The following is an 18,691-nucleotide window of genomic DNA, read 5'->3' on the forward strand; positions in this document are numbered from 1 at the left end:
ATTTATTTGATGGTCAAAAGTTACAATAACCTTACAATATACATTAATAAGCATGAGTAGATACATGGATTACCCTTGGCTTTGTCGTTCATTACAACATTCAATTTTCCAAACTTGTCTTCAAAGCTTCCATACCCAAGATTCCAATGTGAAAAAAACTTTGTCGTTCTAATTCCAACAATGGTTTAGATCTTGATTCAATGTTGACGTTGCTTGCTTGGCATTTGAATCCTTTTACCAATTTAATGAATGCTTTGAAGTTCTCACGAATTTGAGAATTATATCCTTGATATTAATATTTGAGTTCAGCTTAAATGAAAATCCTAATTAATCTACAAGCTTGTTATCAAACAAATGAATAAGTCAATTTTACTACTCGTGATCCATTACACTAACTTCATTATGACTAGAGAAACATTGAGAGACACAAGAAGAGGATACTCAATACCAAAGAGGCCAATGATGTTATTTACCACATATCAATTCCAATACACTAAACTACATGAAAATGTTATGCTTTGGTCCCATTAGTATTTTGACATGCTAGGACCCCAATTCATAAATCTATCTATTTCTTTCCCTCTCCGGGAAGGAGGGAGCATATCATTTCACCCATTACACCTTCACATCATTTTGTTCATACGATAACCCCACACATCCTTTTGTGCATATTCCCAATCGCAAGGACAATTTGCTTTGCCTCCCTATTGCTTCGTTGTGACACCAATCACTTGGGAAAGGGGTAATCCTTCCCTCCATCTATACATTGCTTGTCATATGCAAACTCTCGATATTCATCTATCTACTCATTCAAGTTCTCTCAGTGTTGGCATCAACTCACAAATCATTCTCAAAAACTCGTCATCTCTCACCACCACCTTAACACAACATAGTCACCCTTGGAGAAACTCCCACAATGTTTTTTCTCACACTAAATTCCATGGGAAAATAAACTTGGACCCTTAAAAAGAACATCAATGTAAGTACGAAAAATTATTGATCAATCTTCATTTAGGATCTCGAGACATTCTTGGATTCTCTCATTGATAGAGGACATGTTTTAATCATTACATGGTCTCTATTATCTATTAATTACACAAAGAGGGAGGGGGAGTTAATATCCCTATTTGAATAAAGGTTGTAAGATGCACTACTTTACTAGATGCCATTGTGGAATGTAGGAGATTGAATCCATGACCTTCTCATCTCTGACGAACAAACCTTATCGACCAATATGGATGTAACCCATGATGTTCTAGTGTCCATACGAGGCAAATCTTACCAACAAGTGGGGCTACATTCTCCTAGGGTTTTTTAACTCTCTCTCTCTCTCTCTCTCTCTCTCTCTCTTCGGTGTCATAAATTTGAAGAGAACACAAGTTTGATCCTCGCCATGGGCTAGGTCTCCCGTGCAAGTTTAAAAATATATATTTCTCTTTGTCTCTCTCATTCCTAACTCCGAAGACATAATAGAAATTCACCCAACAATGCCTAGAGAGGATTCGATCCTGAACATTTGTCTTGAACCTTAACACCACACCCATACATACATAGATGCATACATGCGTGCATGTATGTATTTATATGAATGAGTACCATCAATGCCCACCCATCATTTTCACTCTAGTCATGTATATGTCCACGTCTCTTTCTCTCTTATTTGGTCTTATAGGCCATTTTGGCCTCTTAAAAGACGTTAATATTTCTTTCTTTCTCTCTCTCTCTCTCTATAATATATATATATACACATGTACATAGACATTATTGCCCTCTCTTCTTCTTAAATTTCCTTCATCATCACCTCCTTCCACCACACATACATACAAACAAATCATCCATCACTTCAATGTTTCTATATACATATATATATATATATATAACTTATATCATTAGTTAACTACTTCATCAATCATCAATCAATCACCCCCCCACCCCCCCCTCCTATCATTCTTATACATACATACATACATACATACATACACACACGCTCATTACTTTCATCAAATTATATATGCTGCCTTTGCAGGCCTTTAAAATTGATGCTGAAGAAATGAGTCATTCACAATGCATAGCATTAAATGTGAACTCATTAAAGAAGAAGAAGAAGAGGAAGAATCATAAGATTTCACATGGTCATATGATTGCCCACCATAATAACAGCAACAATAACACTAGAAACAACAAAGATGATACAAATCATAACATTAACAATAATATTAACCATGATAATGATAATAATCATGGTTTCAATAATGTTGTTAATATGAATGTTCCCCCGGGATTCCGATTCCACCCGACAGACGAAGAACTGATAAGCTTCTACCTTACCAACAAGGTCATGGTTGTCGATCCAATGACAGCACCATCCGACATCACGAACTTTGACCTCCACCGTGTAATTCCTGAAGTTGACCTCAATAAGCTTGAGCCTTGGGATCTATATGGTAAATTTTTAATAATAATGATAATAATAATATGCAATTCTTCTAGATAAATCTATTTTTTGGGGTTCTGTTTTGGGCCTTGAGATCTAAATACTTGGTAAGGTTTTAAACAAAACAAATCAGAATCTTACCATAATTTTGATTTTATCTACAAATTATTATTACTAATTTTCAAGCTGATGTCTAGATCTTCCTTAGATATACAAGACAAACTCTTAGTCAATAATAATGAAGAAACCAATTTTGTTTTGTATGTGGTGGTGTTTTTTTTCCAAAAAAAAACTCATTCCATTAGTTATAAAATTTTAGAGATGAGAATGTTATATACAATTGTTTGTTTGTTTTTTCCTTCAAAGCATCAAAAAAATGAAGACAATGATTTCAAAAGAACATCTATTTAAGTACATAGTACAAAAACAAGCCTTTTTAAAAAATAATAATTTAAAATGGCATTGATCATGCTACATGTAGAGAAATGCAAAGTGAGTAGTGCTTCACACCAGACAAGTACTGCAGGGGCAGCGGCAATGCCGGCGACAGAGTGGTACTTCTTTAGCCACAAGGACAAGAAGTATCCGACAGGGACTCGTACAAACCGTGCTACTGCCGCCGGATTCTGGAAGGCGACCGGGAGAGACAAGGCTGTCCACTCCGTGACTTCCCGGCGCAGCATCGGCATGAGGAAAACGCTCGTATTCTACCGAGGCAGAGCCCCCCATGGCACCAAAACAGACTGGATCATGCATGAATATCGCCTCGAAGACAAGGACTATGAGCCGAAATGCAACGTAAGCCAGCCGTTGGCTTTTGCTTAGCCAAAAATGCCAGTATTATTATTATATCATTCCTGAATCCTGAGTATGTTTTTATGCTGTTGCATTTATTCAAGAATCACAAGAGCAAAGTATGTTTAAGGGTGGACATTGTATTTCTACCCATTTTCTATGTTAATCTTATGTCTTAGAGTTAGTTAGGTAATGAACTGTATGTATGCTGTTGAGTTTGTGAATCACAAGAGCAAAGTATGTTTAAGGGTGGACATTGTATTTCTACCCATTTTTCTACGTTAATCTTATGTCCTAGAGTTAGTTAGGTAATGAACTGAGGATATAAGGGTAAACAACTTCCATTGGTTCTTCTTCTAACTGTTTTAAGTTTTGCCAGCCAAATGCCAGTATTATATCATTCCTGAATCCTTACTGTGCTGTTGAATTATGATGTCTAGAGTTAGTCATGAACCCAGGATAAGGGTAACAACACCCATTGGTTCTTCTTCAAGTGCCTTACTTTGTTTCTCCACTGCATCAAAGAGTATCTATGTATAAACATGACCTTCTGGCTTGTATTAGGACAATATTCATAAGCAAATTTTGTGATTTCAACCCAGATGTAGCCTTTTCTTTTTGCCAAGATTTAGAACTAATCATTGCAAGCATTTTGTGCTCGAACAGGAGGATGGATGGGTTGTTTGCCGCGTATTCAAGAAGAGATGCCTTCAGGACAAGGAGGCCACAACACATAGCAACTCAAACATGTCAGATGAGGAGACCCTAACCTATCCACAAGGGAAAAGATACAAGAAAGACAGTGATGAAATAGAGACAACCACCCCTATTGCACACTTGCCTTGCAAATTAGAAGTCATGGAAGACCTTCCCCCTCTTCAACCAACTTTCTTACAACTGCCTCAGCTTCAAAGCTCAGAAATAGCATCCACACTCTCCATTCCAATGGAGAATCACAACAAAAACATGGTAAATCAACCCCCATCATTATGTTCGGACCTCGACCCCGAAGAATGTGATGATGATGATGATGATGATGATGATAATAACAGTTATAGCAATAATAAGCCTTTCTTCATGTCAGAAGATGAGCTTGCAACCTTCATCTACAATGGCCACTTTCCAGATGGTTGGAGCATGTATGATACCATGGGCAGATACAATCCTGAGCTTTGCAGCTTTCCAATTGACCTTCCACAAACCTTATACTTTAGCAAAATGCAACCACCACCTATAGAATATCCATCCAATTGTGATGTTGACCTTTGGAACTTCACAAGATAATTATACCAGTCACAGTCATAAGCTAATATTAGTACATCATTCAGAGTTCTTTTCCAGACTTGCAGAACCCCTATATGCCAAAAAAGAAGATACCGAAGCATCAAATCCAATTGCATCCATGCATGGTCCTTCAAGATCTACCAGATCTACCTATGTGGGACTGAATTCTTTGTGTACAATTGACAGTTTTAATATAAGTACTGCGAATGATTTGCATATCAATATTGATGTGAGCTCAATCAGATGTGTGATTTGTACATCAATATCCATATGAGCTCAATCAGACTGTTATTGATGTCCATGTACTAATTATGGATAACAATAGCGGACGTCAATAAATTCCTTGACATAATTAATCAACACTGAAATTGGTGCAATTTTCTTACTTCTTTTTCTTCTGGAGAATTATTCAACACTTAAATAAATTGGTCTTGCTTTCTTGTTTTCATCTGGAAAAAGCTTGACGTCCATGATCTGAGGCGAAATGATATAAAGACCCCTTAAAATTAATAGTGCCTTCCTTAACATAAATAAACTTGCATACCATATCAGGCAACAATGCATGAACAATGGGCATTACTCAGAGGACATAAATTAGGGAACAGGATCGGCACATGACATTCGAATTTTGAGAATGGATGTGGTGTTCCCTTTTTACATAAGGATATCATTGTAGAACGTCTTGTAGGATTATAGAAAAATGACAAGATGCAGGGGATTGATGCAGGGATAGAACCTTGGGGAAATGTGACCTCATAAATGGACAAGCAAGCTAGGAAAATCAGCCATGTCTAATCATTCTGAAGTTGAGCAATCGAGCAAAAAACATGTATAATCATTCTGAAGTTTTAAAATCATAGTCAATTATATTCAGTGAGACAAAAAAATAAACATGAGATAATGCATAGTAGCTTCCATTCCTAAAACTCTCATGACTTCAGAAATGCACACTAATTCATTCCTCAAAACTTCCATCATTCCCATGATTTGCAGAAGGAAGCTAACGCATGTTTGTTGCCATAAAAGTTTAAGTCAGTAGTTTTTCTAGTGCCAAGGTAACACCATCCCTCTTTTAGATGATGAGTACCAACACATAAACTTTGGCTTGGTTTATTGTAGCTCTCATACTATAGGTTCCCTATCCACGTCTGCCCCTCTTGCCAAGAAATTGTATCCTTAGCTTTCCATTGCATCTATAGCTCTTATTACCCTCCACTTGTATGTGTACAAAATTCCATCCCCACCATGACTTGAGCTCAAAACCATTCACTGTCACTTTGTCACTAATCTTGAATGCCTTCACTTTCTCCATTTCCGATTGTCTCTAAAGTTCACTTGGAATTCCTTGATAAAACCTTAAAAGTTTTCAAACAAATGAGACTTTTACTCTTAACAACAATGCAAACAATTGTACTCTTGCCTTTTTCAAAACAATGTTTGAACTAACCCAACTTAAGGTACATCAGTTGCATACACAAAAGGTTGCATATGAATCTCTAAATGCACCTGGTTTAGGAGTTCTTAAGGTCATATTGAACTTTCTTGGGAAAGAGAGATTCAGTTTTATGGGGGAAGTTTTTAGTATCGATGCATATTGAAACCTATTCAGTGTTTGGGTCCTCCAAATATGTTACATTTAACAAAAATTAGAGCACAATTTTAACAACAATAAAAATATATAAGCCTGTCTTTGGCTCAGGCTCAGAAAGTTTGTTTAATAAAAAGGCTAAACGAATGGAAGGATAAAAAAAGTTCCTTAAAAAGGTTAATTTATCACTATATTTACAGAACAAGAGGCAGTGTAGCATGCACATCACACTGTGCTCTGCATGCATTTGTTTTGTATAAAGCATATTTCATTCACATATGCTCTCTACATGTTATGTTGATTATGTATCTGGTACTGCCCAGATTTTCCGAATAATTCATTTCATTTGTTGCTTTCTCGTGGAGTGCTATTTACAACTGATCTTTTCACGTCTCACAACTCAAATTTAATAAAACCTAAGCATGTGCAATATTATCTCATACCTGGATCACGTCAAGCTTAATTCAAGATGTCGAAACAAGAACATCAAACTCATTTTCTTCTCGTACTCTATCCTTCAACAGCCCCAAATTGTGTTAGTTTCTATCCTTCAATACAGAAAGATCTCTTTCCATGTATGTATGATATGCTTTCCAAACAGTTACATTTACTGTTGTGTATGATGTAGAATAACAAAAAGGAACAAGTTCCTTATGTATGAAAATCTTCTGCTCTCTCATATATATGAAAAACATACTAAATTAGCCAGAGTGTATCTAGCAGAGATTGTACATCCTCATGTCCAGCAACCCACATAATTTCAGTTTCAGAAGTCTGAATTCAGTACAAAAGTTTTAAATTGACAACTGTATTCATTTTATTGACACCATTGGATAACACCCAAACATGGATAGCAATTCAATCCAATAACTAGTGTACATGAGAATTTTTTTACAATAAATCATGAATGCAGAGTGGAGTCTTTGAACGGCTTAGATAACTGCATAAACCTGATATGTGGTACAGATTGTACATTGTATTCGGCATATAAATAAATTTTGAAATTCAGGAATAATCATGCTGATTTACCACTTGGTAAAGCATATGTTGCTTGCAAATATTCTATAATGTATGCACTTTCAAACATCTTCACTCCAGTGTTCGGATCTTCCAAATATGGTGCCTACAACACAAATTAGAGCACAGGTTTAAAAGTGTATAAAAATATAAAAACACCAATTGCAACCTTCTTCATTTAAGAGGCTCATGCTCAGAAAGTTTGTTTAATAAAGGCTGAACGAATGGAAGGATAAAAAAGAGTATAGTTCCTTACAAGATTGATTTATCATTATATTTACATAAAAACAAGAGGCAGTGTAGCATGTGCATCATCTTGTGCTTTGCATATAACTGAATTTTATATAACATATATCATTCATATGCAAATCATATATAAGCATGTGAACATGATTATATAAAATGTGTATTTAAGATCTACAGAAGAAACTACATTAATATTTGCTCTCTTAAGTGTTACATCAATTATGTATCTGACCTGAAAGTGCCCAACCCGTTGGAATAACTCATATCGTTTGCTGCTTCCTCGAGGAGTGCTATTTACATAGATGAAGACACTTCAATAAGATTTATTAAAATGTATATGAAAAACAGGGAAAGAAATTTTCTTTACCTGTGATATATATGAGGTAACTCGAGCTCAACCAGCACTTCCCTTACTATCTTACAGAAAGGTGATGCCTGTCCATTAAGCATCATTTACTCCATGTCACAGGTTCAACAAAATCCAATCAATTATCGATAGCAATTTTATTTAGTTACAAGAGCTCACCTCATATGCCCACAATTCTACAGGTTTTTCAGGAACCTTCGAAGGTACATATCTACTTCCCTGCCACAAAAGACAAATGGAAAGTTATTAATGAGCAATAGATGTGTTTTTGACACATGTAACATGCATCTTGATGTCACCTACAACTGTACATCCCTAATGTTCATAAACAATCATATACACTACTTATATATCTTACTACATAAAGAAACAAAGGAATGTTCTTGATAGAGAAGAACAAATATTTGTGTTCTATAATTAATTTGATTTCAATCATAGTTGTACTCAGTGAAGGCTGTTGGAAATAAAGGGCCATTGTGCCTTTTATTCATGCACAGGTGTGAACTCACCCTTAGCACCCTTAGTCGCTGATGAAAAAAGTGTTTGATTTCAGTAAATCAGGTTTCAAAAGAGAGATTTGAATCGTACCTCCTCCCTTACTTCCAAAGTATATTTCATATTCAAGAAGGAAAAATGTGGTGCAATAAGTTTAATGGTGCTCAATCTTTCATACGATTAGGAAATTCCATGGTGTTAAAGCAAGGACACCAATTTTATTTGGTCTATGCGGTGATGAATTAGAACAAATGGTTACCTCGGGAACAAATGGTTGCCGCGGGATGAATTAGAACAATGCATTGAGTTTGTGAAGGAAGAAGACGTTGAAGAGGTTGTCATTAGAAATGTAGTCATCATGCTTTGTTGTATGCACATGATGTGGTGCTTTTTGCAAATACATTTGAAGATGCACAAAAGATTATGAAGCATTTGAAGCCTTTCGCATGCACATTAAGTTAAGTGTCAAATTATACCTCTAAAACAAAGATTATGTTTCTGAAGAGCCAAAATCAGGATTAACATGCATAATGTAGAATAATAAACCACTTGAAATCGTCGAAAGCTTTGAATACCTTGGCCTCAACGTTCCTCAAATCATAGATGGAATGAATGTATTACCCACTGCTTAAAAGCAACAACATGAGCATATTATGTATTTGAAAACATACGCAATGGTTGAGAAATTAAATACCTTTTGACTTTAGTGACACGAATGCTTCTCTATGGGGTGGAAGTATAGTGTGGTACTGGTAACATCTCTAAGTCTACTTGGACAAAGTTTGAAAATCTCCAAAAGCATTTTTGTACAAAGTTTCTCCAAGTAAAGAAACAAACCCCATACACCCTCCTACTTGTGATAGGATCACTTCTCATTGAGATCATGGCCATAAAAAGGGTTGTTTGAGTACACGCTTAAGGTTCAAAAAGGTCGTTTGAGCATGCAGCCATTGGTGCTCTCGAAAGACCATATGCAATTCCAAGAGCCACGACTAAATTGTGGCTATTTGATACACTTGTGACACCAACTCTTCTATATAGAGTAGAAACGTGGGGACCATGTCTTAACAAGCCGAATTACTGGAAATTTTAGAGTGACCTTTAGTGCCAATGATTGTCCACGTGATAAGGAGCAAATCATTGGTGCCCCATAATATAATTCAGGCAGAGATGGGAGCAGCCCCTATTATCACTGAGGCATTATTCTGATCAGTGACCTGTATCCAACGTCTTTGGGAGCTCCCTAAAGGAAGGTACTCAAGGTTGGCACGTATGTCATCAAGACAAGTGGTTGAACATGGAGACACTCATTGTTGGTATGCTGAAATGCAGCAACCGTTCGAGTCACATGGATTTAGCATAAATGCAATACCTCCGTTCCAATATAGCTTGGATTGTCCCCATCTAAACATAACCAAACTAGAAAAGAATAGAGTGATCCAAACTGATATTATTCACTTGGAAAGTAAGATAGCATGGATCAGACCCAAAATATCACTTGGTTCAAAAATGGCCCACTACAACACACTTTTTACGCACACCAGAGGATGGATTCATCATCAGGCCAAATTATATGGACATATATCTATCCTATGCATTGCACAATGTGATAGGGCAGCTGCAAACTTCATTGCATCAGTTAGCGATGAGGTAGGAAGATATGCACAAATACCTCTAGAAGAAAGAATTCTCCAATTGTGTCAGCAAGGAGTAGAATCCGAAGAACACTATGTTTGTCATTCTAGTGACTTTTATGAAATAAGAGGGAGATACCATTGCCTCTTTAAACAAGGCTTTGGCCCAATGGTGCCTAGGACTTTTCTTCCTAGAACTCAAAAGACACAGGGAAAAGTTGTTGAAGGACAACAGTACAACCACACAAGCTCATCCACGAAGAGCAATGACAACTTTCTTTAGCCCCATTACTCCGAGTGATGCTACAAGTCAGTCAAGGGCTACGCAAATGGGCTCTCAACCAAGAATAACAAAAAGGGTTACAATAGATTGGGTAATAGCAATTTGTCGTGCACGTAGGCCCCGGCTTCATGGACCACAATCTCACCACCCTTGTCATCAACAAATTAAGGCCATTATCTCCCACCATCACAGGTGCTTCCCTCACTTTGAAGACCTCTCTATTCGGGATCAACTATGCTAGAGATCTTTCAAAGACAAAAGTTATAGGCCATTTTGGCCTCTTAAAAGATGTTAATATATCTTTCTTTCTCTCAAAACGTTAGATGTAAGCTCCAGAAGAAAGATAAGGGCAAAATTCTCTCACTTGGTTGGGTGGTTCATGTAAAAAATGGTTCAAAAGTTGGGGTGTGGAAGACCTCTTAGAGCTTTCAGGTGATGCTTAACAATATGTGGTTATTGAGGAAAGGCCAATGGAAAGTTTGAACATGAAAAGGCTGATGCGAAAAATACCAAATTGGAATATTGCATTGCAAACATCAACCTTGAAGGGTTTTGAATGTGTTACTACATTGCACTTATTTGTGCAATTTGTGTCTACCACACTTACTATTACACTCGCCGACCATACACCATTACCAACACCAACAACACCCTTCACCCTCATCACCAACCTCGCCCCCTTGTACTAGCATCCACTTAACCTATGAACTAACAGAAATTGGTAATCAACCCATCCACCATAGACTACCATATGAATTGTCAACCTAACTATAATCCATACCTCTCCCGTCAATAATTTTCCACACTACACCCTCACGACACCCACTTCCAAAGAGCATGCCCACTCAGCACAAACATTCTCTACACTAGCATATATCTCCTAGAATGACATTCTTGGTGGTATTACCATTAATATGGATCAATTTGATATGATTCATGTGATAAATATGCAATCAATTGATCAAAGTTTTTGGAGTGAACAAGCCTCCTTGTCTTTCATCCTACAATATGCAAGTAGGATACATATATTGGTATTATAGCCTATTGCAGTTGCTTAACTAATATAATAATTGAAATTTCTTTTGCATATCAAAGAGCATTGAGAAATATCGAAAACTAATAGCATTTGAGGACACCACATGCAACCTTGGCAGTGCTATTTATGAGATCTCGGGATTAATACAACTGTGTTGGGTGGGTGGGTTGGGGGGGAGGAGAGACAGACAGATTGAATGATGCTTATTTAGGAAGGTTGATGCTCAAATAAATCACTAACGAAGAAATAACAAAAAACCAACTTACCCTTCCCATTCGTGCAACCATGGCTAGACCTGCTGTCAATGTCTGCAATGTGGAAATAGAAGACATGGATGAGCTTCAAGTGATAAGGACAAAGAGCTCACTTAACAAGTTAAAATACACAACTCTTCAATCACAGAGACATGCAAATGACAAAAAGTTATGTACATACTGTCACAATTCCAAGTGAGAGCATCAAAGGCACTTTTCCATCACCTGGGTAAAAAACTCAGTTATGATTAAAGGTATGAGTGTCTACAGACATTTCCTGCTTGAAAATAAGCAATAGTCACATTGCGATTTAGAACTCGTTTTAAGTGCATATGTAATCCAGATCGATTGTACAAAGATTAATTGGCTGTTATTGATCCGTAAAAAGTATGGGAAGAAACCTATATTACAAAATACATCTGCATTGATAACATCATGGCATGAGAGTTCCTACAAGAGAAAGTTAATTGCAAGCAAGGGAAAAGGGCATTGTGGTCAAATCATCCAGTGAATTTAACAACACCATGGATAATAAACAGACTCATATGAACTACATGTCTCCAGCTGTAAAGTCACTATATTTGATATATGACCACACTTTAAACTCAGGTAGCAGTAGGCGTACCCTATATAACTGCAGACTTTTAAACAAAGATAATATGACCACAATAAAGTGGTTCACGTGCAACTTTCAAGATCACAAACCATATGAACACATCGCTGTCATTGTGGCATATGACTATATCGCAGATAAAGGTAATTTCAAACAGTGAAGATAGATGTTATTGCCATCCTCAATCTACCTGGAGTATCAGCATATTTGACTACAGCTGTCCCAAGCTCTACAAATGCCTTATGACTGATATATAACTCTACTGTCTATTAAGCTGTCGACCCAAATTAGTGAGGGACAAAACAAAATGAGATGTCAAGGGATGTGTTACCATATTTCTCTACTAAATATTTGATGATATCATCTGATTCATACATTGAAATGCCAGTATTTGGATCAACCTGTATAAAGCACAATAAAGATCATTAGCGTGATGATTGCAAGGTTGAATGAAATATAATACCAGAAAGCATGCTATATTTATTGAATCCACAACATCTTCAACACAAAATCTCCACATACAATTGGCCTTCAAATAGGCATACCATATAAGGAAATTGTTTCTTCCCACCAAGTTCAATTGCTTTTGGTCTAAAGTTTGGTCCACCCTGAGGACATGGATAGTAAAGAACATCGAGATCCAAAATAGAAATAATTTCCCGAACCTGTTCATGAGAAAAATAGCAGTGACACAATATAAGTTTTACATATCTCATAGTAAATCAACAATCTTGATCATAAATGTGCTTACCTTACGACAAAAAGGACACCTGTGAAAAAAGAACTCTATCTCTCTATCTCTCTCGGCTCTTCTCTCTTTATAACAAAACCTCAATGTTTCTCTTCATCTTTTGACTTTGGAACTTGAAATTCTGCGAAACTCCAGAACCTATTTTGGCAAAATGAAATTGGTCTTGGAGAGCTGTGAGGGTCTCTGGAAATTTAACATCTCCATTATTATTTATCTATTTCTTCTTGCATAATAGATTGAACCAATCATCAACCTATGGTAACTTTCCATTTTGTGGCACATAGTCCCCTTTGCCCTTCTCTAAGTGACATGGAATGATTAACCTGATACATCTTTCCTTTTTTCTTTCTCTCATGTAAGTCTCATGTAATATCAGTCACTATTTCATTACATGCTCCTTCTTCACAACTAGAATGGTTTGTAAAGGGGTATAGATTAGAATACAAACATCCAACAAGATCATTGTTGTGAATCTTGCTCGTGCTGTGACATATTGGAACCTCCATTGGCATACATATTAATCATGCCATGTTTGAGGAGCAATGCTTAATCATGGCATGCCTCTAATAGAAGGCTAGAGGCCTCATGGAACCAAGACACTATAAGGAATTATGGTTTAAGCACTCATCAAAATCTACACAGCAATCTGAGGAAAGTTGGAATGTCTGATGATGCTAGATACAAAGGGCCATTACATATCCTGAATATTCCTACCAAGTAGACAAGTATGGTAAAAGTATTGAATATATTGAATCTAAACAAGACATTGAGAACACATAACATTGCTTTTAAATATCACAATTTAAGATGCTATTTGTCATACCCTTCAAACTCATAGATTTCAATAGGCTTTGGAGGTCGAGGCCCAAGGCTTGATGTCTCTTTCAATTTGCGACCTGCAATAGAAAAATCAGAGATTAAAATATTCAAATGGAGAGACTTAGCATTCCTAATATACTAGATGCAACTTCAGGTTTAGACTAATTATTTCTTCATCCATTAGCTATAGCATAAGCATGGTTTGCAAAAGACATTTGACTTTTAAACACTGTGTTCAACTGACATGTCTTATGTTACATATAATTCTGTCTACAACTTCATCTTCTAAACCTCGACATGATATTCCAATAAGTGGGCCTATCACAGTGAATAAACGAGAGTTACACACCTGCAAAGGTGAAAGAAGCATAACTATCAGCTGGGAATTCATCCTCTGGAACCCAAGATGCTGTATAGCTGCAAAATACCAAAGCAGGTGATTAAATAATTATCTATGCTAGCCATAACTCAGTTGTAACAAATTTATGCACATTAGTGCATGTTCCAAGTTACCATATAGAGTATCCACAATCCTAATTCCTATAAGGTTCCCTGAGGAGGTGTGCCACAACAATGACATTGAGGAACAAAAAAGAAGAGATTAACATAGAGACAAACAGACAGCTGGAGACTTGAGAGTTACATGGATGCCTGCTCCTATGCTAAGAGTTCTCGAATTACCAAAAAATCACAAGTGCTGTGCTATTAACATTTCCATTTGCAGATCTAATTTTATTCATTGATCTACTTAATCAGGAATTTCACATCATGAACTTAGGGAATCATCCCTCCTCATTCAAACCCATAAATATTAGTTATGCACTTCATGATTGTAAAACATCCCCAAAACCAAGTCTACAACATGCCTAGAGATCATAATCATAGATCTTTAGGAAACTTAGAGCTTTTATTTTTGTTACAGGATGGATAACAGGAATTCACCTATATTTGTATTCAGTGTTCACTTCATATGCAAATTTTGGCCTCTAGTAGACATATATGTACATTGAATGTGTATAGCATGTATATATATGTGCGTGTATGTATAAATGTATAAATGTGAATGTATTTACATGTATGTCTGTATGAACCAACAACATGGACTTGGCAGAAAGGAAATTGGCATCCAATCCATCTTGTTATTCGGGATTTCTCTCTCATGACATTGGCAAAAAAAACTATGTCCTATTGCGTTTACATGTTTCTAATCTGTTGTCTCTCTCATACCATTAGCAGTCATAATTAATCTTAAGTTTTTTCATTGTTTCTAATCTGACACGAAAAAGAATCTTCTTTGTGGATTCTTCACTTCATTGTGATACCTCCCACTGGTAATATACAATCCATTGCTGAAACAAAAAGCCTTGTGCATGAGTATCACATTTATATATACCTAACATACCTGTGTAGTACACACACAGAAACATATGTGGTGTGCATGTGGACGCACTTATATATGTCGATACATTCATGCATACATACCCTTGAGCAAGAGCTCCAGAGCCCAGTCGCATGGGTAAGGCCAACGAGGATCCCAATATGTCGAGGAACTTATCACCTCTCACATAAAACCTCTTGGGTTCCGGGGCCTTGAAGTTAGAGGATGATTCCTTCACAACCGTCGATGAGGGCTTCCCCTCTTCCTCTTTAATCTCAGCCCTAGCAGCTGGAAAACACTTGTAGTGTTTTCTGCATTCGCTGCTGCTTCTTTGTCCTATTCTACACACAAAAAGTGAGGAAGAGGATGATGACGAGGAAGGTGGAAGGAATTTGAGGTACGATGGGAAGGTCACCATCGCCATTTTCCTCTGCGCCTCCTCTGTTCCTGTGACTGATAGATGAGTGAATGAATGAATGAATGAATTGAATGAATTGAGGAGGAGAGGTGTTGCCACATACACTGGCTTGTGAGGGGATATAATTCAAAATTACAAAACTAGCCCTGTTTGAAAACATAATTAAAAAAAACTAATTACAACCTACCCTCCTCCTCTTATGCTACTACTACTTACTATGTACAAACATAGTACGTAATATACTCGAATGTATAGCCAAACATTCTTTTTCATACGCATGGGAACAAATGCGTATCTTAACAAAACATTTTTATGTTTTTTATTTATTTACACTTTTTACCTTATCATTTAAATAATGGATACAAAAGTACATACATATGGTATTTACTATACTTCGAGGGTGTTTACCATACTCGAATTATTGGCGCATTCTCAAATGCGAATGCACGTCTGGTACGTATGGTTCATACTATGTATACAAATATATACACCCCCATTTCGTTGCAAAAGTATTTCTTTTGATATTCTAAAGCCATGCTTATCTCGTTGTACTCTCGCTAAAGTCGTCCAATAATTTATAGGTTTTGTTCCATGGGACTTGATATCTAGGATATTGTCCATTAACACGATTTTTGAAGCGTTGTAGATTATGATCACTTGCATTTAGTTTTAGATAATCCGCTGTCGTGAAGATTTTCGTCCATAGGCGGAAACCGGGGTGGAATAGGCAAATCGGTGGTGTGCACCATGTGCACATATATACTAAGAAATGGTGTATAGAAATAAGAGGGGAAACTCTATCCCACATTGTAAGGTCCCTCCCTCCTTGGGCTATAAAAGGAAGGGAGGGGTCACTTATGAGGGGTTGCCTATTTTGAGGGAGAGAGGCATACCACTTAGGTCGAGGGTTTCCTATTCGGTTTTAGGGTTTCGGTTAGGGTTTTCTTCTTGGGTTTTCCTTTAGGGTTTTTGATATAGTCGTTTGGTGCGGCCATGGCGGCCACCATTGTAAAGCGTTTATGTTTTCTTAATAGAACTTCTTGTTGAGTATCTTGACTCCTTCTTCTTCTTCTTCTATCATAATATCATATTCGTTCTCTTATCCTCTTGAGCTATGAGCTAATCTTCCATTCGTTGTCTTAACCTTTCTCCTCTTCTCCCTAGTCTGAGACCCCCGTGGCGACACCGCGCAAACTTGGATTTTGTTGTTCTTGTTCATAGGTTTGAGTCATCCACGTTGTCTTTTTCGTGGGTTGGTTTACTTCTACATGAAGCAATTTGTTGATTTCCTATTTCATGTTCATCGCATGATTCAGGTATATATGTTATCATCGTCATTAGTGTGGCATCAAGTCATCCTTCGTGTGGATTCTAAATTGATCAAACTTGAAGGTGGATGTTTTCTTGTACTTTTTAGTCAATGAGTTGCACTTTGTAACACTCTCACTACATATGTTCAGGAATATGGATACGCATCATGTTGAATGTATGACTCATCTATGCACAATCCATCCCTAAGGCACAAATCACGAATGTTTAAAAGGTGGTATTGGAAAAGCCAAGGATGCCATGATTGGTTGCAAGGGCTCCCAAAGTGTTAATAGAAATGTACTTTTAAGGTTGTCCTCATGGAGCAACTTATGGAGGATATGGTGGAAGCATATGTTGAATTGTGATAACCCTTCTTTTGAGAACTAATAAGGCACATAACAATGTTGATGGATTTGTTTTGGATAAACTTTATGGCTAAACATGCATAGGAAATATTTCCAAGTGGCATCAAACTCAAATTGGTTTGCATTAAACCTAAATGGATCGACAAATGAGGATAACAAAGTCACACAAATGGGTTTAGGGAAGTCCTTAACATCTCACTTTTGTTCTTACAATATGGGAATACATAGTGAGACAACAAAGTTTCGTAAGCATTCTTCCTTGTGAGATTCATTGATGCTAGAGCTCAAGCCTCTCTCGTCCTCTTCCTCGTGAGATTCTTAACTCGAACATTAAACCTAGCTATGGCACAAAGGCTTGTCATTAAATCATGGACTAATGGAAGGTTAATCGTGTTGGTGATTTCTAGCCTTATTGCTCTTCGATTGAGTGCTCGAATTAGGTAAAGTCTCTCATAGGTAAAATAATCATTTAATTGTGTGAAAGTGATTAATTAATAGCTTAGGGTAGAGTTTTCTCTAGTAGTTACCTTATATGTTAGTAGATCAAGAGTGATCCACTCTCACTCTCACCTGCCTCACCAACAAAAAGGGTAGATGATTATGATTTCTTGCACACTAACCTCAAAGGTGTTCTCATGAAGAATACTTGAGTGAGAAGTAGTTTTTGGCAATAACACCAAATATATGCACATTAACCTATTCTTAATGTGGGGCTTTTTTAGAACCATTAGGAACTTGGGTTTGTGACGAGATTGAAATCAATATATTGGGGCTTACTTGGGTCATTAGTATAACTACCACTTCAAAGTTGTTCAATATGATGTGTGGTGTCCTATCTTCCTTGTGGATTTTGGTTGTAAACACACTTGAGGCTAGGGATGGCTTGATCTTCAACGGGGCCTCCATAGGAGATGATTGGCTCAAGGCCATGCTTTGCACTAAGAGTTCGTGTTGAATTCCATCTATTGTCAAAATGTAGACCAATTGGGCATTGTGCGTGACATTAATACATTTGTTTGAGTCACACCAATCTAGGCGGAATAGTACTCTCAAGTGCTTTGATTGTGGTAAAATGTCTCACAAGTTAAGTGATTGTTTAATCGCGTCAAGGTGTTGATTGGGTCATAGAGTAGGTTGCCATTAGTGTTAATGGTGAACCGTAAAAGTATTGCACAATCCATAACGAGGTCCTTGTATAATGCTTATGTTTAAGTAATTTGTATTTATAATTATGTCTTGTCTACCAAAATTTAAATATCCCTTGATAGAGGGCCAACAATCTCAATCCATGGGATACAATATATATCCAATTGTAACATAAATACATCCTTAGTGTTGTAAAAAAATGGTCCTAACATGACAATTTTTACACCTAACTCATATAAAAGTTTGATCCATACCTCATGATCTTTAGTTAAATGAGATATTCTGTGATGTCTTTGTTGATCTAGGAGTGAGTGGGTGTGAGTGATGGTGGATGCAAGGAGTACTAGAAGGGACATAGAAATTATGAAACTCAATCATAATGTCATTTGAGCATTACCGATATGATGCATCACTCTCATTTGCTTGCTATTTATAACTCCATAGCTAACATGATGTA

General features: G+C 36.8%; 2 protein-coding genes across 2 annotated transcripts; one reads left to right on the top strand and one right to left on the bottom strand.

Annotated features, from left to right (window-relative positions):
* The first annotated feature begins 1,978 nt into the window (after nucleotides 1-1,978).
* On the top strand, nucleotides 1,979-4,735 carry LOC147868860 (NAC domain-containing protein 37-like). The gene is made up of 3 exons (XM_087324116.1): nucleotides 1,979-2,444; nucleotides 2,916-3,232; nucleotides 3,896-4,735. The coding sequence occupies exons 1-3, from the start codon at nucleotides 2,012-2,014 to the stop codon at nucleotides 4,511-4,513; spliced, it is 1,368 nt and encodes a 455-aa protein (XP_087180242.1). The 5' UTR covers nucleotides 1,979-2,011; the 3' UTR covers nucleotides 4,514-4,735.
* A 2,200-nt stretch (nucleotides 4,736-6,935) lies between these two features.
* LOC147868861 (Thioredoxin family protein) lies at nucleotides 6,936-15,471 on the bottom strand. Its single transcript, XM_087324122.1, has 12 exons — nucleotides 15,099-15,471; nucleotides 13,966-14,033; nucleotides 13,621-13,693; nucleotides 12,798-12,816; nucleotides 12,592-12,711; nucleotides 12,378-12,447; nucleotides 11,615-11,658; nucleotides 11,446-11,487; nucleotides 7,891-7,950; nucleotides 7,732-7,799; nucleotides 7,597-7,654; nucleotides 6,936-7,224 (listed from the first exon to the last, which is right to left on the bottom strand). The coding sequence occupies exons 1-12, from the start codon at nucleotides 15,416-15,418 to the stop codon at nucleotides 7,117-7,119; spliced, it is 1,050 nt and encodes a 349-aa protein (XP_087180248.1). The 5' UTR covers nucleotides 15,419-15,471; the 3' UTR covers nucleotides 6,936-7,116.
* Between the last annotated feature and the right edge of the window lie 3,220 nt (nucleotides 15,472-18,691).

Source organism: Azolla caroliniana, unplaced genomic scaffold, assembly GCF_043228905.1.
Source record: "Azolla caroliniana isolate FFs.n. ecotype wild unplaced genomic scaffold, voAzoCaro1.0.p SCAF_1, whole genome shotgun sequence".
Taxonomy (NCBI): Eukaryota; Viridiplantae; Streptophyta; class Polypodiopsida; order Salviniales; family Salviniaceae; genus Azolla; species Azolla caroliniana.